Genomic DNA, 18306 nt, shown 5'->3' on the forward strand with positions numbered 1-18306 from the left:
TCAGGGGGAAAGATAATACAAGAGTGGAGATAAAAGTTCAGGATTGATGATGCCCTTGAGTTTTCTGAAAGATCAGTCAGCAAGTATCTAAATGTTTTGTCAATTTTCATACAGTAATAGCTGAATTTATAAAGCTGGAGACTTGGAGTAGAGGCTCAGGGACAATCTCCATCAGTTGACTTTAAAAGAGCATAGAGCATAGTTTGTTCACCAAGAGTACTGGCAACTAAGATAATTTTTTGGTCACAATAACTTATTAAGGTATGGGGAAGCAATGATCAATATGAGAGGACCCACACAGATACAAATCTTTAAATCGGTGATATGGATCTTTAAATGGATTTCTTATGGATCTTTTAAATGGATGTATAGATCTTAAATGTATGCATATACAGTGATTAGTTATTTTCAAAGAAACTCAAAATTTATCAACTTTTAGTTATGAGGACTAGAAAAATAGAATAAGGAGGCCTTCCTTGAGTCCCAGGTCCCTATGCCATTACTATAATCATATGGCTTCCAAGAGATTTCTGAATAAAATGCAGTAAAACCTTAGTCAAAATACTTGAGTGGGTTCCCACTAAGCTTCACATTCAATTAAGAGAATTTATTTCTTCCTTAAATAAATCCCTCTTGTATCCAACTGCTTTCCCATTTCAGAAGACTAAATTGAACATTAAAGAAAGGAAAGAAAACAAAATAGGAACTTTTTGTTCTTCTAGACAGTATCCATGCAACTTCTCTTAAAGGATAGACTTTGAATAGCCTGTTAATTTCCGGGGCTTAATTTCCATGGTCAAATAAAGATAGTGAAATGAAAGGTGGCCTAAACTATTAACCTAAGTCCTAATAAAGACAATTATTCAAAAAAAAAAAATGCAAGTGCCCAAGATTAGTTTTGCCACTTTATTTACAAGTTGCTCATTTAAATATCTGCAAGTTAGAAAAAAAAATCAGTATCATATGAACATTTGTATATAGCAAATACAAATTTCAGAATTCAGAGCATTGTTAATCATTTCCCCCATACAGTAAATTCTTAACAAAATAAGACAACTGTTTTTCTCCAAGGCAAGTTAAACTAGTAGATGCCTGAGGAATTTGGAGACAAAAGATATGTAGTCTATTAGAAAGTGCTTCATTAGCCAGTATCTGGTCAAATCACATTTCACATTCACAGTGATGAGGACATTTCTCTCCCAATTAATAAGAGATCTGTAACAGCTACTGTTTTCCCCTAAACCAATGTTTCCAAGGATTTTTAACTGAGTTATTGTGACTCAAATATTGGTAATTATCTGGACTTATAAAAAATTAGTTAAGGAAATGCTGTACTGTCTGTCCTGTGTTTAGAAATTATCAGCAAAGTGAGTGCTATTACTACATTCACATTAATGGAACCGTCTAGATTTCAACTAGTTTTCAATTTTTCATCATATTCAGAAAAATTGTTCTAAACTTTTATCTATGTCATGAAAGAATTTATTTAATGTTTACTAATAAGTCAAAATTTTATATCTACATCTAGATCACATTTAAATCTATCAAATTTTGGGAAAAAAAATTCCCTAATTTAGAATGTGCTTATTCATTATGTGCTTCTATACACAGGTTAGCAGTATCACAAAGCTTTGTTTGGAGAGCTAAGTAACTTAATTGGCTATATTAGTTGGAACTTTAAATTAGAACCATCATCCCTGACCAAGTTTTTTGCTATCATTATCAGTAACCAATGAATAAAATTATTTGTAATAAAACAATGGATTGTTGTAAACACTACCTGAGTTTTACATGTGCAGTTTTAGGAACATATTAAGCACCAAATTATACTTGCAAATTCTGTATCAAATTAAAACAAACTTTCAACACCATTTGAATCCTACTTTACCACTACTGAAAATACAAGATCTTGAAAGATCTAAAAACAAGCTTGAGAAACATGGTCCAATATGCTATAGAATCCTCTCTTAAGAACTTTACTAACTTCCCAGTCCTCTAGTTTCAACACAAATACATACCAGAGAAGGTAAATCAGCTGAGTGCATTTTGATCAGGCTCAAGTTTTCTAAGAGACACGATTCCAATTTTTAACCCAAAGGTTCTATTGTACTAGAACAAAAATCTTTTGCTTGACATCTACAGACATTTGGCAAGTTGGACAAAAGACCACCACAATGGCTGCAAGCCACCTCTTTGTCGGTCCTTCCAGATCCAAGATTGCAACATTAAGAAAATGTACCAGAGGCAGAAGAAAGGATCTTCAGTATCTGCTTGCAAAGTGCATGATTGCAATAGTCTGGATTCTTATGGATATTGATCGACATCACATTATTCAATAAATTGCTTACTGTGTTTATTTATAATTCCAAGAGCTAAGCTCAAGTCAAGTATGCCTCAATCTCTAAGACTAATTTTAATAATTTTTTAAAGACCCTCTCCCCAACTTCTAAAAATAGCAAACTAAAAGGGTAGTTCTATGAATTAAATTAGTATTAGCAGCACTCTCAATTGTTTCAACAGGAAAATTCCTATTTTCTTGTCAAACCAGAGAAGTCAGAAACTTCCAGAAATAAAGGTCCTTGACTCTTGTCTTGAAGAAAGTAAATTAAGGCAAGCCACACTAATTGATATTTTAAGGCTATCAAGGTTTTATCAGGGATCAAATTTTATTTGCCTAAGTGAATAAATGACAGTTACTAATTACTAGTTATTCTGGATAAATATATTAGACAGGATACTTATAGCACCAAATCTATGTTAAAACTAAAATAGGCCACATAAATGCGAAATCTTCCAGTATAGATTAAGTGGCCAAGGGTTGCAATTATCTGACAAATACCATTTGGAAAAGCCACAAGCCACTTTAGAGACCCAAAGTGGATGGGAAACTAATGCCCAAGACATAGAACATCAACAATTTGTAGGGAATTTATCTCTGACAGAAGGATGAAGGTAACAAATTATTTCAAGTCTTTGGTTTCTGGTTTCTCAAAATTTTAGAGTTTGTCCTAACTCATTTACACTCCTTAGGTCCCATAAGTTACAATGAACATCCCTTGCTAGGAAGTTTCATGATGGGGAATAGGGAGAGCATAAAAAGAAATGACTAGTTAAATCACCGTGAAATCCTAGTAGAACATGAGTGAAACACTAATTTAAAGTATATAAAACTTCATTTCAACTGCCTTTTAATTTTCACTCAGCATTAGATAATATTGAGATAGTATAGGCCAAGTTAACAGCCAGCCTCTAAGAACAAGTATCCAGCTGAAGACTATCTCCAAGTGAGCAGACTAGGTTGACTATTTTGTCCCTAGTCCAAACCATCACTCCCCAGGACTAGTGTCCTAGGCAGAGTTAAGCTACCAACTTAAAACAGACTTAAAGCTAGTCACTTCCTAACTCCTCAGCCTCAGGTTATTGTTTATTTGGGAGCTAAAAATTTGTGGGATTTGACTTGAAGTAAGAATCACTATGGAATTAGAAGCAGCATGCCCAGGGCTGTAGTGGAGATTGAAAAGACCTGGGCTTTTAAACTGACATTTTTTAGCCATATGACTTTGAACAAGTCATTTGATCTTTCAGTACCTCTTTTGCAATTCTGTCATACAAGGTCCAATTCATGAAAGATCTTGTCTCGGTTCTCCCACTTCTGATGACCTAGGATTCCCAAGGGATTTAGAGATTAATAACTCCTTTAGGTTTCATAAATTCCATACATCTGAACAGATGAATGAGCTAGGATTTCCATAAAGGAGACTCCCAATTTAGAAACTCTTAAGAAAACCTGCTCCTTTTCATAAAACTGAAAAGCAAGTCCTGATTTACCCAACACTCCATTTCCTCCTTCAAGTGCTTGCTTGCTTGCTTGCTTCAGAAAGCAAGAAAAAAATGTAGAATTCTTCCCTTCACATCATTTTCCCAGCAACAACAAAAAAAGAAGGCATGGTCAAAGTAACAGAGGTAAACAGACTAACCCTGATAGCTGAAAGCAGGAAGAGAATGCTTCATGGAGTATTATGTCTTTTAAGTTAAAACAAGAGAAATTATGCCTACTAAAGTCTCTGCCAGAAGCTAGAATTCACTTGCACAATTATTCTCTACTCTTGGAGAAGTGAGGGGGTGAATAAAAGGTTCTACAAATAAAAGGTACCTTTATTGTCAAAAGTGCCTTTGACATGAAAACCTTAGCAAAAGTGAGATTAGATACATGCAGAGATCTATGCAAGTTTCTATACAATTTTCTAGAGTCTAAAAAATAAATAGAACATGTCATTACAAAATGTATTCACAAATATTAACAAAATAAATATAATACTGAACAAGGGTCTTATAACTATGCTTTACAAACTGCTCAGTAATATTAATTTCCTTCATAGCGCATTAAATCTAACAGTGAATCATGACTTTGAGAATTATCAAGTTCACAAGTATAGAAATAGCCTAAATTGATCCTGTAATAATTCATTTAAGCAAAGTGAGTTAAACAGTAATGTGAAAATACTACATAGTGACCCAAGTTTTTTACACAACTCAAGCCCCAAGCATTATTCAGGGTCTCAATTTCCTCAGTTCAAATACTCAAAATACAAAAACACAGCTACTTGCTAAACTAAGCTATGTTCTGACCTCAAATTGAGGTTCTTTCGTGCTTATGAAAACAGATACAATCTAGAACACTGTCTTTAACTTGTATGTTCAATTTTAGCCTATATTAGAAGTTAGCAAACTCTTTGTATCACTTTCCATTTCTAACAGTTCAAGTATGACAATTTAAATAAAAAAAGTTTATATCCTAGCATTTAAATGCAATGGGAAGAGGGATAGGAAGGAGCTCATTCACTTCCCTTATGAAACATCTCAACTGAATCAGAATTAAAATAAACCACTGTAACTGTGATATCATCCCTATACATCCGTGCTAAATCTTCGGGCAAAGTCAACATGGCAGCAAGCCTCTCCTGGTCCATCTCCCCATATTCATTGCATCCAATGGCATGCCTTATAAGGTGAGTGGCTGCATTTTGGTCAGGGGCATGGATGCCTTTAGCTTTTCTTTGAAGTAATAGGCTTTGCATTAGGCCCAAATTAGCTGGTTTCCTAGTCAGTTCAGGCCTACTGGCCTCTTGAAGGTGCTCCACCACAAGCCTAATCACATCCTCATTCCGCAGCATGTCCCACAGTCCATCAGAAGCTAAAACAAGGAATTTATCCTGGCGTCTCAATTTGTGATAAGTGATTTCTGGTTCTGCAGTCAAATAAGGCGGTGTGTGATAGTTAGGAGGCGTAAACCGATAAATATTTAAAGCCTCAGTATCAAAACCCCTCTGAAGGATACTCTGCTGCAATTCTTTACTCCATTTTAACTGGACGTCGCCGAATGCTCGAGAAGGCATGAGAACACCCAATAGTCTGTCATCCATGATCACAGTCCTCTCCTCAGATTCTGGGTGTTCTTTCCTTAGCCTTAAGAGCTCAGATTTGTTCCAGGCATTATGGTCTCGAGTAAGGGGCAGACAAGACCATGCTCCATTTTCCTCCTGTACCCCAAGTATAGCACGACAGTCCCCAGTATTAGCCACATGCAAGTGAATCCCATCAACATGAGCCATACATGCTGTTGCACCAGAAAACGCAACCTGTAAGGAGAGATTTCTTAACATTTCATCCTCCAAGGGAGCTTGGATTTCCAGAGAGATGTCAGAATCCAGTCTCTGAAAAGAATAAGCTAAAGCTTCCTTGATGCTGAGCCCCATTTCCATTCGGAGGTCAAGCAGTTCTTGCCAGTAGACCCGGAGGTGGTCAAAGTGCATGGAAGTAACTTCCCTGTAAATACTGTCACCTGGGTGCTTGTACCAGTGCAGAATGGGCAGGAGCGGTTTCATACACTCCATGGCATTCTCCATCATTTCCAGGGTTTCATGAGACATCAAGGACACTGCCACGTAATAGAAGAGCCTTTCGCTTATTGCATGAGCACATGCATGGCCCCCATGCCCATCAAAGACACCAAACATCATTCCTTTAGTTTGAAGGCAAGATGCCATACTCCGACGATCTTCTACTGGAGCGTTGGCAGCCAACTGGTTACTTTCAAACTTTAAGACTGGATTAGGAAATTTGCTCGCATATGGGAGAATTTTATGTGATGATTCACCAGCTCTCAAGATTTCACTTATCTGAGCAGGTGTGAGCTGCAAATTAAAGTCTTCTTCGGTGGATGTGTGCCTGAAAGCTTTTTGTACAAAAAAGCCATTATTGTGTGGTCCATAATGTATTGCTGGTGATTTAAACAGTCCTGAGGAAAAAACTTTCCACTTATTCCTGTTGTGGATATATCTCGAATACAAATGTCTTTTTCCTTGTAAGGTAGCAATGCTGTTTCTGGCCGAATTTAAAATCCAACAGGTATTAGACATTATGAAATTAAACTGGATGGAGCTATTCCTTCAAGCGTTTTTAAACCTAAAAAAAAAAAAGAGTTTTAAAAAGGCTTCATTCTTGAACCATGAACATATTGAAACTATTTCACTGTCCTTAAGATTAAAAATTTTTAATTCTTAAAATTTAAAACAGAATGGTTTTGGATGTGGAATCACAAAAGCAGACTTCTTAACAGTTTGACAACTGCCGGCCAGTGCAATCCTGGGCAAATCATTTAAGTCAGGTCCAGGTAGGAGGCAGTGAAGAAACAGCGATATCTGGAGCCAGGATAGTCACTAGCTGTGAGTGAGACTCTGGGCAAGCCACTTTACCTTGTTTGCCTCAGTTTCCTTAACTGTCACATGAGCTGGGAAAGGAAATGGCAAACCATCCTAGTATCCCTGCCAAGGAAAATCCCCAATGGGGCAGGCAAGCCTGAAACAACTCAACAAAAATGAAAGGGTTGAAGATGGACCACCCCTCCAGTCCAAGAGCCCATGAAGTGAATCCCCATATTAAATCCTAATGCCTCTACGACATATAGATATGGCAGGAAAAGACAAGTGAGATTTTCAACTGCCCCATGCTCCGAAGTCCAATGCACTCATTGCCCGATAATTCTGTAGAATGGATCAGCGCCTCGCTCAGAAAGCGAAAACCAGGGTCCTAACGCCAACAAGCCCCTACCAAGTTTACTTATTCCGGGACCCCCAAGGCTGGGGTGGGCAGGTTTCCAGGAGACCCCCCCGAAAGGCCAGTTCCTCGGGCCCTGAAAGGCAGGGCAGCGCATTACCCCTGGCCAGCACGGGCCAGGTGCAAAGAACAAAGGGCAGCGCTCCCTAACTGCCCCACCCCCACCCGGGGTCTGGGCCAAGGAGTCAGGATCCCCAGGCCTGAGGTTGGTCCAGTGCGGAGCCTGGAGCCAGGTGGCAAGGCTCTGGGTCCCGGGGCTGCCGGGGAGAGGACCCAGGCCTCCAGGTCCTTCTTCAAGGTTACTTACAAGCCAAGGTGAGCAGGGTAGGATTAGGTTCCTCCCTGGCATTCAGCCAGAGGCAAAGGAACTCGTAGATCGTGGGGTCAGGGGTTCAAGTGAGCTCAGGGAAGACTTGGATAAGGTGCAGAAGGCGGGGAGGATGGAAATGGGGATGTCCATGCTCCCAGTGCCCGGCCTGGGCCGGACCGACCCCCCAAAGGCCTCAGTTTCCCCGGCTGTAGAATAGCAGCGGCCCCCCAGCGCCCCACCGCAGAGGGCCCGAAGCTCCGTAAGGGGGTCCCGAGCCTCTGGGGACCGGGGGACCCGCCCTCCGCCCGGCGCGCGCTGCCCGGGCTCCGCTGCAGCTGCAGTCCCCACGGCGACAGCCCGGGAGGGAGCCCCGGGTCCCGGAGCTGCGGTGGCGCCCCACCAATGGCCCTCCCGGCGCGCCCGGCCCCTGCCTCCCGCTTCCCCCCACCGCGCCCGCCTTACCTGAACTCGTGCTGCCGTGTCTGGAGCCGCAGTCACTGAGCGTCCAAGAGCGCGCCACCAAGCGGGCCTCCAGGTTACCCTCAGCACCTACCGCTCCGAATACCTCCCTATAGCCGGCTCGGGGCAGGGAAAAGAAGGCGGGAGGCCCCGCCCACCTCCAGCCTTTCACGCCTCAGATTGGTCGAACGGGAGCGGCCCCGTCGCTGATAGCTAGGGGCGTGGCCCAATGGGAAGGGCCACTAAGGGTGGCCGGAGCCTTCGTCCCCCTCGCCTTACTCTTTCACCCCGCCCCACCCGGCGGGGGCGGGGCGGGGGCGCGGCCAATAACCCATCCCCGCCCAAGCCCCTGGATGATTCCTGGGATGGAGAAGGTTTGGGTTGAGCTGGGAGGGGGCTTAGAAATGAAAAAGAACGTCCGAGTACGTCAGAGCCCACAGTGATCAACCGGGGGAGGGGGAGGGGCACCACGTTAGAGGTGGCAGTGACCTCACGGTGACCCCGATCTTCCGATGGAGTGTTGGCGGGGCCCAATCAGGGCCGGCAGTGACCTTAGACCACAGAGTATTAGAGCTGAAAGTGACCGCAGAGATTGTGGGACATAAAATGTTAACTGTAGCAATGACCTTAGACTGTAGAACATCTGGACGTGCAAAGTTAGAGCTAGGAGAAAACTTTTTTGTTCAAAGCTTTTTATTTTCAAAACGTGCATGGATAATTTTTCAACACTGACCTCTGCAAAACCCTGTGGTCCATATTTTCTCTCCCTTCCTCCCACTCCCTTTCCTACATGGCAAGTAATCCAATCTATTTCAGACATATTAAAAACGGATATCATACTTTACCTGTGGGTGCTCTGCCCAAAAAATATGATTTTTTTTCCTTTTTTTGATCACCAAAATCTTCCAAGATACCCAAGATACTTACCGTTTACTGATTAGATCTTTTTCATCAATCACTCTGGCTCTCATTGATTGGCCAACAATAGGTCCCCAGCTAAGTATGGGCTCTGATTGATTTTGATCAAAAGTAGCTAGTAATTCAATAGTAATTGACCAGAAACTCTAAGGGTCTTCCCTTCCATGATTGATTTTTTTTTTTTAACTAAGTAAAAGAGGCCATTTTTTGCCTTAATTCTTATCCAGCTGTAACCACCAAATGAGTGTCCATGCTACCAAACTGACATCTGTTAAAGAACTTAGCTTTAAAAAGATTAAGATTTCTCACTGCACTCAGGACCATCTCCAGCCGTCTGGATTTGTTTCCTGCCAGGGGACCCAGATGGCTCTGAAGGAGAAAGTGAGGCAGGTGACCTTGCACAACCTTCTCTCACTTAAATGCAACTCATTTGCTCGTCATGGCACCCCCTCCCTGATGAGAAAGAAGGACAAACAACAATGTCAAGTTCTCTATGAACCAAACCAAAACTTACCTCCTCTTCACAACTTCCCCCTATGTTTCCTAACATCTTATAGGTTTTTATTTTATTTTGTTTTGTTTTGTTTTTACTATGATAACACAGATATGATGTATACACATATGTTATTGACTTGGGACATTAACTTCTATGTGCTTTCACATAGGTGAAAATTGAGTCAAGGGATGTGAAAGTTCAAAGAACAATATGAAGTAGCCCTCCTGGTACAAGTACCTCCTGGTACTTAATTAAAAAAAAAAAAATCAATCATGGAAGGGAAGACCCTTAGAGTTTCTGGTCAATTACTATTGAATTACTAGCTACTTTTGATCAAAATCAATCAGAGCCCATACTTAGCTGGGGACCTATTGTTGGCCAATCAATGAGAGCCAGAGTGATTGATGAAAAAGATCTAATCAGTAAACTGTAAGTATCTTGGGTATCTTTTAGAGCTATTCCTTTCTGCTATGTAAATAGCCTCGTATTTAAAGTCTCAACCAGCTTCTCAATTGTCCAGGCCTCTGTAGTGCTGCCCCGTACAGAGACTTGATGCAATCTCTTGCTTTCAATCTAGGGGATAAAATGAAATTACTTTAGAGCTTGAGTTGATACCCAAAGTATCTTTTTTTAAGGCTTTCACAATTATAGATACCTAATTATACATCACAGTAGCTTTATTGCACATAGAATAAATTTTTATTTATTTTTTTTAAATAACTTTTTATTGACAGAACCCATGCCAGGGCAATTTTTTACAGCATTATCCCTTGCATTCACTTCTGTTCCGATTTTTCCCCTCCCTCCCTCCACCCCCTCCCCTGATGGCAAGCAGTCCTTTACATGTTAAATAGATTACAATATATCCTAGATGCAATATATGTGTGCAGAACCGAACAGCACATAGAATAAATTAAAAAAGAAATTCAGCATAATTTGTTCATCCAAAGGAAATTTAATGGAGGAATGTGGATTTTTAAATCTCACGAGAATATAGATAGCCATTGATAATTATCTTCCTTTAATCTTTGTCATTCCTACTTGGTTCCCTCTCCAAACTTCCTGGCTGATGGAAACATTTCCCAATAACACATAGCAAGAGTTCACAAAGAATCCTGGGGAAGGAGCTTCTGTTTTCTTTCCTCAATCCCTTGTCAGATTGTGAACGAGATTCATTAGCAGCTTTTGGCTCTTGCTAATTTGGGGTAAACAGATTGTAGCATCCCCAGCCTGCAACCTTGTGCTCAAACTTGATATTTTATGTTTCTGTATCCCATGGAAATCAGACTGGCAAGAGAGAAACGCTAAATATAGCCATCATCCTTTTTATCTTGCACTCCTCATCACAAAGGAGATCAACATGACCCAGGGGTTTAGAACAAGCCTACTTTACTCTCAGAGTAAATCAGCACTCAATAAATGCTTCTTTACTGACTGACTAAAAAAAATCTCAGAGTTTACACTTGCAAATCTCTTCTTCCAATCATCACAGCCTTATAGGATCTTCTTAGAGGAAGTACCCTTGAGTAGGGTAACTTTTCCTTTCCTCAATTTTCAACTCCTTTTTTGGTTATTGTCTTCCCTGGGTAGAGTGTAAACTCTTTGATTGTCTTTCTGTTTTCTTTATATTTTTATCAGCATCATTTAATATTGTGCCTAAGAGTACATATTGTTCAATCGTTTCAGTAACGTCCAATTCTAAATGATCTTTTTGAGGTTTTCTTGGAGTGATTTGCCATTTCCTTCTCCAGCTTATTTTACAGAGAAGGAACTGAGGCATATAGTTAATCGACTTGCTCAGGATCACAAACGCTAGTGAACGTCTGAAGCTAGATTTGAACTCAGGTCTCCATGACTCTATACACTGCACTACCTAGCTGCCCTTCGAGCATATAGTAAGCACTTTTGTCTACCTGACTGCCAATGACTGCCAAGCAGAATCCTTGCCAAGCTACACTCATATACCCCCAACCTCCCTAAATCAGATCATTACCTTCACTTTTCCTCCCCTATTGTTAAGTCATTTCAGGTTCTTCAATGACCCAATTTGGTGTTTTCTTGGCAGAGGTACTACAGTAGTTTGCCATTTTCTTTCCAGCTTATTTTACAGATGTGGAAACTGAGGCAAACAGAGTTAAGTGACTTGTCTGGAGTCACAGAGCTAGCAAAGTGTCTGAGGCCTAATTCGAACCCTGGGAGCTAAGTCTTTCTGACTTCAAGCCAACTACTCTATTCACTGTACTATCCACCTGCCCTATAGTCTACTACTTTCAATTTCCTTTCCAAAACAGTTGGTTATATGGGGCAGTTGCAGTTATCAAGTAGTTAATAATATATTTGTGTCTTATCTTATTAAATTAGAAGTTCTCAAACACAGGAAATATCTTATCTAACTAATTCCCCCTAATCTAGTTTTAAATTCTTTGCCTGCTTTAAATTGTTTGTTGAACAATAGCATTGGTGAATTACTTCTGAATCCCCCCTTCTTATGAAGGCAGATCAGTTAAAATAGAGCAAAAGCAGAAACCCCAGCTCTTCTATCCATCTTTCTCTGAACTAGACCATTCCCAAGTTCTCTGAGCCTCCTTTTCTCCCCTTAACAATGAGCATTGTTAAACTTTCTTACTACCATAGCTTCATCCTCTTGAATGGTTGCTCCTAAGGAACTTGAGACATAGAATAGAAGAGATATCAAGATTTGGAGTGAAAGGACCTGGATACAAATCAGCTAACTAGTCATATGACTTTCAACAAATCACTTCCTTTGTGTTTGTTTAACCTAGAGAGGGAAGAATGGGAAAATCAAACATCAGCATTGCCTTCACATATTGGAGGACTTTCATGTGGAAGATGAATTAGATTTGTTCTCCTTTGCTTTAGGGCAGAAGTTTCAGAGAAAATAAAAAATACTGACAGAGCTATATAGAATTGGAATAGGCTCTTTGGGAAGGTCACTACAGAATTTTAGCAGTAGCAAAGACCTCAGAAGCCAATTCATATTACCTCTATTATATACCTAACCAGAGAGTCATTCAACCTTTATTTACAAACTTCAAGTGAAGAAAAGCTTACTACAATGGAAGTATCAAACTCTCAACCCTTGAAACTCCCAAGTATAACCTGAAACAATTAAAATGGAATTGGGAATGTTTTTAAAAAATAAAAACCAGTCCAACATAGATAATGTTAAGTTATCTTCTGAGTCAATATGCAACAGCAAGAATTAAATTCTCTTTGATTTGATGCTACATTATCTCCCAAAACAGTTCATTCTTACTTAGAATGATTCTAAGTATTACAAAAACTTTCCTTCCATCAAACCTAATTTATATTCTTTTTGCAAGCTCTACCAGTTGTTCTTAGTTCTGGTTTCTGAGGGTCAGACCAAGGAAGTCTAATTCTTGCTTCAAAACCCTTCAAAACATTCAGAATGTTTATACCATGTGAATGTAAATGAAAAAAATGTTAAACAACATAAAGTCAAGGACAGCTCCCTAGAATACTCCACTAAAGACCCTTTCCATCTCTTATGAATGGATTTGGATCCAAATCTTTGCATTTGGTGATTCAAGGATATCTGAAGCCACATCATAATCTGAGCAGCTCTGTCTCTGTCTCTTCCTCCGTCCCTCTTTTGTTTCCTCTATTCTTTCCCTCTCCATCCTCCTCTTCCTTTTCCTTTTGTCCCTATCTTCAATACCTGGTGTCCTATCTATGCTTTGTTCTCTTTTTAAAAGGAGAAAAGGGGGGATTGAAGCAGGGATGTGCTAGAACCAGTCCAAACTGATTTAAGTATAAGCATTTAGACTTTAAAAATGAGCAATCTATGTGTTTAACCAATATTGGATTGCTGCTATCTGGAGAGGGGGGAAGGAAGGGAGAAAAATATGGAACACAAGGTTTTGCAAAGGTGAATGTTGAAAACTATTTTTGCATGTATTTTGAAAATAAAAAAAACTATTAAGTTTGTAAACTTATTATTTATTAATAATGTAAAAATTAATAATGTAAAAATAAATTGGCAAAGCAGGGCTTGATTTATTGTTCTGCTGATTGTTTCAAAGTGATGGGGAAATGTTAATCATTCAGATTGAAGTTAAAAGTGTGTCCTGGGCACACATTTTTTCCCCACCAGAAAGCTGATTGTTAAACTTATCAATACACTCCTGGGTTGAGACCTATGTTTCTAGGTCTCTAGGCTATAGATTTTATGAAGGGAATTGCTGCAATGCCTCAGGAAGGTTCAGAGAGATTTTGTATTAGGATGGTTGTTGCTATCCACCCTTAAAAAGTCTGTGAACAAAAGTCAAAGCCTCTAGAGAAATCATAACAAACTGGAGGGTAAAATTAAGTACCTGATTTTCTGCCTTCATTCCTCTCAGGGACCCAATTTGTGCCCCAGCCTCCCTGATCCTGTTTTTATCTTGGTTTAGTGCAATGGACTGAACACTTCTATTTTAGTAAAATCACTAAATTAGAAGCCCAAGCTATTTTAGAGGCATGATGATGAATCAGAAACCCACAAACAAGGGAAGACTGCAGGCTGTTTTCTGAATGACCTCAAATACCTTCAGTGAAAGTATAATAATGACTCTCAGAAGTCAACCTGCCTATTGAATTGACCTGAAGGTTAGATAGAAGCAGAGGTCAAAAATAGAAGAACAGTCTTATAAAAAATAGATTTATCTGAACACTTCCTATATTCTTTGTTGTGCAAAGGGGCCTGGTTGACCCCAAATCTGTTTGGATGGTGAAATAATTTCAGACCCCAATAACTCTAATACTATCTCAGGCAGCTAAGTGATGCAAAGGATAGAGCACTAAGCTAAGAATCAGAAAGACTCATCTTCATGAGTTCAAAATACACATGTGATCCTGAACAAGTCACTAATCCTGTTTGCCTCAATTCCTTATCTATAAAATGAACTAGAGAAGGAAGTAGCAAACCACTCCAATATCTCTACCAAAGAAACTTCAAAATGAGGTCCTGAAGAGTTGGGCACATTTGAAACAACTCCTGTGGTAGAAGAAAGAAACAGGTATATGAGAGGACTATTTCCCAACAAGGGAGTCTCCAATAATTTTCCATCACAATTAAATCCTTCTTGAGTCCTAACCTGTGAATGTTGGAACACTACTGTGACAACAAACTGTTCTGGTTTTATCCTTCCCTTGTTGTTCCTGCTTTAAGTTCTAACCCCCAAGTCTTTCTTTAGGCTTTTTCTAATGTGAGTCAAAATGAATACACTTATTAAAAATTTGTAAAACATTATACTAAGAGTTAGAGTCACCATAACAAAGACCTGTTGCTTTAGCCATTTACAAACCTGATGTTTTTGAAACCCCCTAAAAATGACTTAGATCTGTTAGTTAGAAGAGGTACGAGTAAACATTCTCTGAAACCCTTTCTAGCTCCAAATACTCCCTAATCCTATATTCTAAAGTCTCTTCCAAATCTGATATTTTATGCTTCTATGTTCCAACATTCTGTATTCTAAGGTCCCGTTCAGCTTTAATGCTCAAGGTTCTAAGTGATAGCAAGTCCTTTCTTTGAAATCTTTTTAAGAGGACTCACATTTTACTTACTCAAGCTCAGTCTTAACTGAGGTTGCAAAGGAGGACAAAATGACTTTAATTGGGTCATTTCCAGTCCAAGAAAAGTAAGACTTATCCACAGGCAAGGTACAAAGCTGTTGGAATTAAGTACGAATTGGACTAACTTGCTGAGACTGAAGGATGCCGCAACTCCGGTGGGATGTGATTAACCCTCAGGTTGTCCTACAGATTGAGTCTTTACTCAATTACACACAACCACACACTTTGACCACTTTCAGGAATCTTTACCAATGAGTCAGAACTTTTAAAGCCATTCTTTCCAATTTCAAATCAGCAGGTTTCACGCCAAAATTAAAATGATTTTAGGAAACTTTGATATGTGCAGGAAGACTGAAAGACATAAATATCTTTTTTTAAAAAAGTTTTGACAGCTAAGAAGTGATAATGGATATATTATATATATTTCAGATATGTTTTCACTCCTAAAAAAACCAGATGTTTTAAAGGGGTCTCTATTGTATTGCATTAGAAACCCAGGAAAAATTACATTCAAATTCAGCCTTGGAAATTTAACTTATATGAACCTGGGCAAGGCATTGTAAACTCTGTTTCCCTCAGTTTTCTTAACTATAGAATGGGGGTCTTCTATTGAGGGACCCTCCCCAATTCACATTTCAAAAGATTTCTTTAACAAATTAAAAGAGTGGGGAATGATGAGGTCCTGAATGGTGGGTTTCCTGGGCAGAGAAAGACTGAAGTATTGAAATTACTTGAAAGTATTGAAAATAATTGAAAATTATTCCCTGGGGCAGATAGGGAGAAGATTCTGATAATCAATTCAGTCCTATGATTCACTCTGTGGAAGTAATTCAATCAGAAATCCAAGTTATGTCAAATCCCTGGGGCTAAATTTTCCCAGTAAATCTACCAATAGCCTATGCCATTTTTACTGTCCTCCTTGGGATCAGTCTGCCACAGCACTCTACTTCATTGTATCTTTTTCATTACCCTTCCCCAACCTCATGGGGTATTCATTTTCTACTGGGTATTTGTGAGTTCCACTAAGGAACTTGTCTTTTTTTTTTTTAATTAAAACTTTTTATTTTCAAAATATATACATAGATAATTTTCTGTATTCACCATTCTCCCTACAAATCCTGTGTTCTATTTTTTCCCCTTTCTTCTCCTCATCCCTCCCCAAGTCCACAAGTGATCCAATATGTGTTAAACATGTAAATGTGTGTAAACAATGTGTAAATATACATATTTCCACAAATATCATGCTACACAGGAAAAATCAGATCAAAAAAGAAAAAAAATGAGAAAGAAAACAAAATGCAAACAAACAACAACAAAAAGAGTGAAAATACTATGTTGTGGTCCACATTCAGTTCCCAATGTCCTCTCTCTGGGTGCAGTTAGCTTTCTTCATCACAAGACCATTAGAACTGGAGTGAATCACCTCACTGACAAAAGTTATGTCCATCAGAATTGATCATCATATAATCTTGCTATTGCTGTGTATAATGATCTCCTGATTCTGCTCATTTCACTTAACATCAGATCATATAAGTCTCTCCAGGACTCTCTGAAATCATCCTGCTGATCATTTCTTATAAAACAATAATATTTCATAACATTCATATTGTTATTTCATAATATTCATATACTTGTTCAGCCATTCTCCAACTAATGGGCATCCACTTAGTTTCCAGTTTTTTTGTCACTACAAAAAGGGCTGCCACAAACATTTTTGCACATGTGGGTCCCTTTCCCTCCTTTAAGATCTTTTTGAGATACAAGCCCAATAGAAACACTGCTGGATCAAAGGGTATGCATAGTTTGATAGCCCTTTGGACATAGTTCCAAATTACTCTCCAGAATGGTTGAATCAGTCCACAACTCCACCAACAATGTATTAGTGTCCCAGTTAGGAACTTTTATATGCTAATCCCATTCTGTTGGAATCTTTACAAACTGCTAACTCATTAGAATTGATAGATTATTGATCTGATCTTACAAGAAGATGTTTTGGGCCAGAACCTGAAACAAGGTACTAAGTAGAACTAATTAATACAACGCTTGTGTTCACACCTTTACTCATTGGAGTTAACAAGTATGGGAGTTTCACAAAGTAAACTTTGTAACTTTGTGAATTCACACCTCCCTTGAAGGCCAGAGAGCCCTATGGGAGAAAACCCATAATCCCTTTCTCTCTTATCACACAATTCCTCCCTCTTGTATAAAAGAAATAGAGGCTCTCGGTCAGATTTCAGTGGAATTACGCCAGAAGCCCTCTCTCCGAGGCAAGAGAGAATATTTTCCCCTTGGCTGGCTGGTGGCAGAAGGAGAGTTTTCAGAGAAAGAAGCTACAAGTAGAGAGTTCAGCGGAAGACTGAAAAGGCTCTCTCAGAGGCACAATCAGATTCATCTTCATCTCACACCACTGTGGTGGCTGGGCTCCTCCACTTCCCCCACTGAGACCAAGCTGGTCTGAAAGATTCACTAGAAAGCTAGCCGAGCCCCAAGTGAAGGAGACAAGAGATTTGTTCCATCTTTGTGCTGGCTGGAGGCTGAAGAGAGCAGAGGCAGAAGCAAAGGACAATCTGCAAGAGCTCTTGGAACCAAGCAGAAAGATAGGCCTCAACTAACCGGGCTAATTTGGAAGGAGAAAATAAACGTTTGTATTTTTACCAGCTGGCTGCATTTGGGGTAATTATTGATCTGAACTGATACTAATGCTGCCTCCAAGAAAACTTCCCCTGAGAAACCTTCCTTCTCCCCCAGAGAGAACTATTCTACTTATTTTAAAAGAAGAAGATCACCACACCATTCTATTTCATGTTTACTATTCCTGGTGCCTATTGTATCCCTACATTTTATCTGTAACCTCTTCCAAATAAACCTACCTTCCCCCCCAAAAAAAAACCCAACAAAACTATGGAATGGAGGTAATAATAGTAGCTTCCTTCCAGGGTTTTTGTGAGGATCAAATGAAATCATGTTTGTAAATTGCTTAACATTTTACCTGGCATATAATAAGTGTCTAATAAATGCTTATTTCTTTCCTTTCCTAAAAGAAGAGCACACAGATCCAGATAACATGAACTTTATATCCTAAAAATGCCAATCAATTCATTTCAACAGCATTTCTTGTATGCTAGCCTTGTGAGAACAGAGATGCATAATAGGATTCTACTTTCAATTTATTCATTTAACTTTTGCATTAGAGACACTCAAATATGAAAAAAGGATCCTATCTATTTAAAATAGTTCTAATTTGTCTGGTTTTTTACCCCAACCAAAAAATCTGGCAATTCCATCCCATATGAAACTACTCAATGTGTTTGTTGTTGGTCAAAGATGTTTATTCTAATATTGCACTCTGCAATTTAGGCTCAAGTCTTCCAATAATAACATAATAACAAATAAAACCTAAATTGTTACATTT

At 39.2% G+C, this 18306-nt stretch overlaps 1 protein-coding gene and 1 long non-coding RNA gene across 2 annotated transcripts in view; one reads left to right on the forward strand and one right to left on the reverse strand.

Annotated features, from left to right (window-relative positions):
- Positions 1-892: 892 nt before the first annotated feature.
- Positions 893-8011, reverse strand: PDP2 (pyruvate dehydrogenase phosphatase catalytic subunit 2). The gene is made up of 2 exons (XM_051975070.1): positions 7889-8011; positions 893-6465 (listed from the first exon to the last, which is right to left on the reverse strand). Exon 2 carries the CDS (start codon positions 6417-6419, stop codon positions 4836-4838), a length of 1584 nt encoding a protein of 527 aa, XP_051831030.1. The 5' UTR covers positions 6420-6465; positions 7889-8011; the 3' UTR covers positions 893-4835.
- The window catches only part of LOC127547940 (uncharacterized), a 36226-nt gene continuing 25268 nt past the window's right edge, over positions 7349-18306 (forward strand). Inside the window, exon 1 of the long non-coding RNA XR_007950294.1 lies at positions 7349-7431. This is a non-coding gene — a long non-coding RNA (uncharacterized LOC127547940). The remainder of the gene's footprint in view (positions 7432-18306) is intronic.

Source organism: Antechinus flavipes, chromosome 2 (genome assembly GCF_016432865.1).
Source record: "Antechinus flavipes isolate AdamAnt ecotype Samford, QLD, Australia chromosome 2, AdamAnt_v2, whole genome shotgun sequence".
NCBI classification, from domain to species: domain Eukaryota; kingdom Metazoa; phylum Chordata; class Mammalia; order Dasyuromorphia; family Dasyuridae; genus Antechinus; species Antechinus flavipes.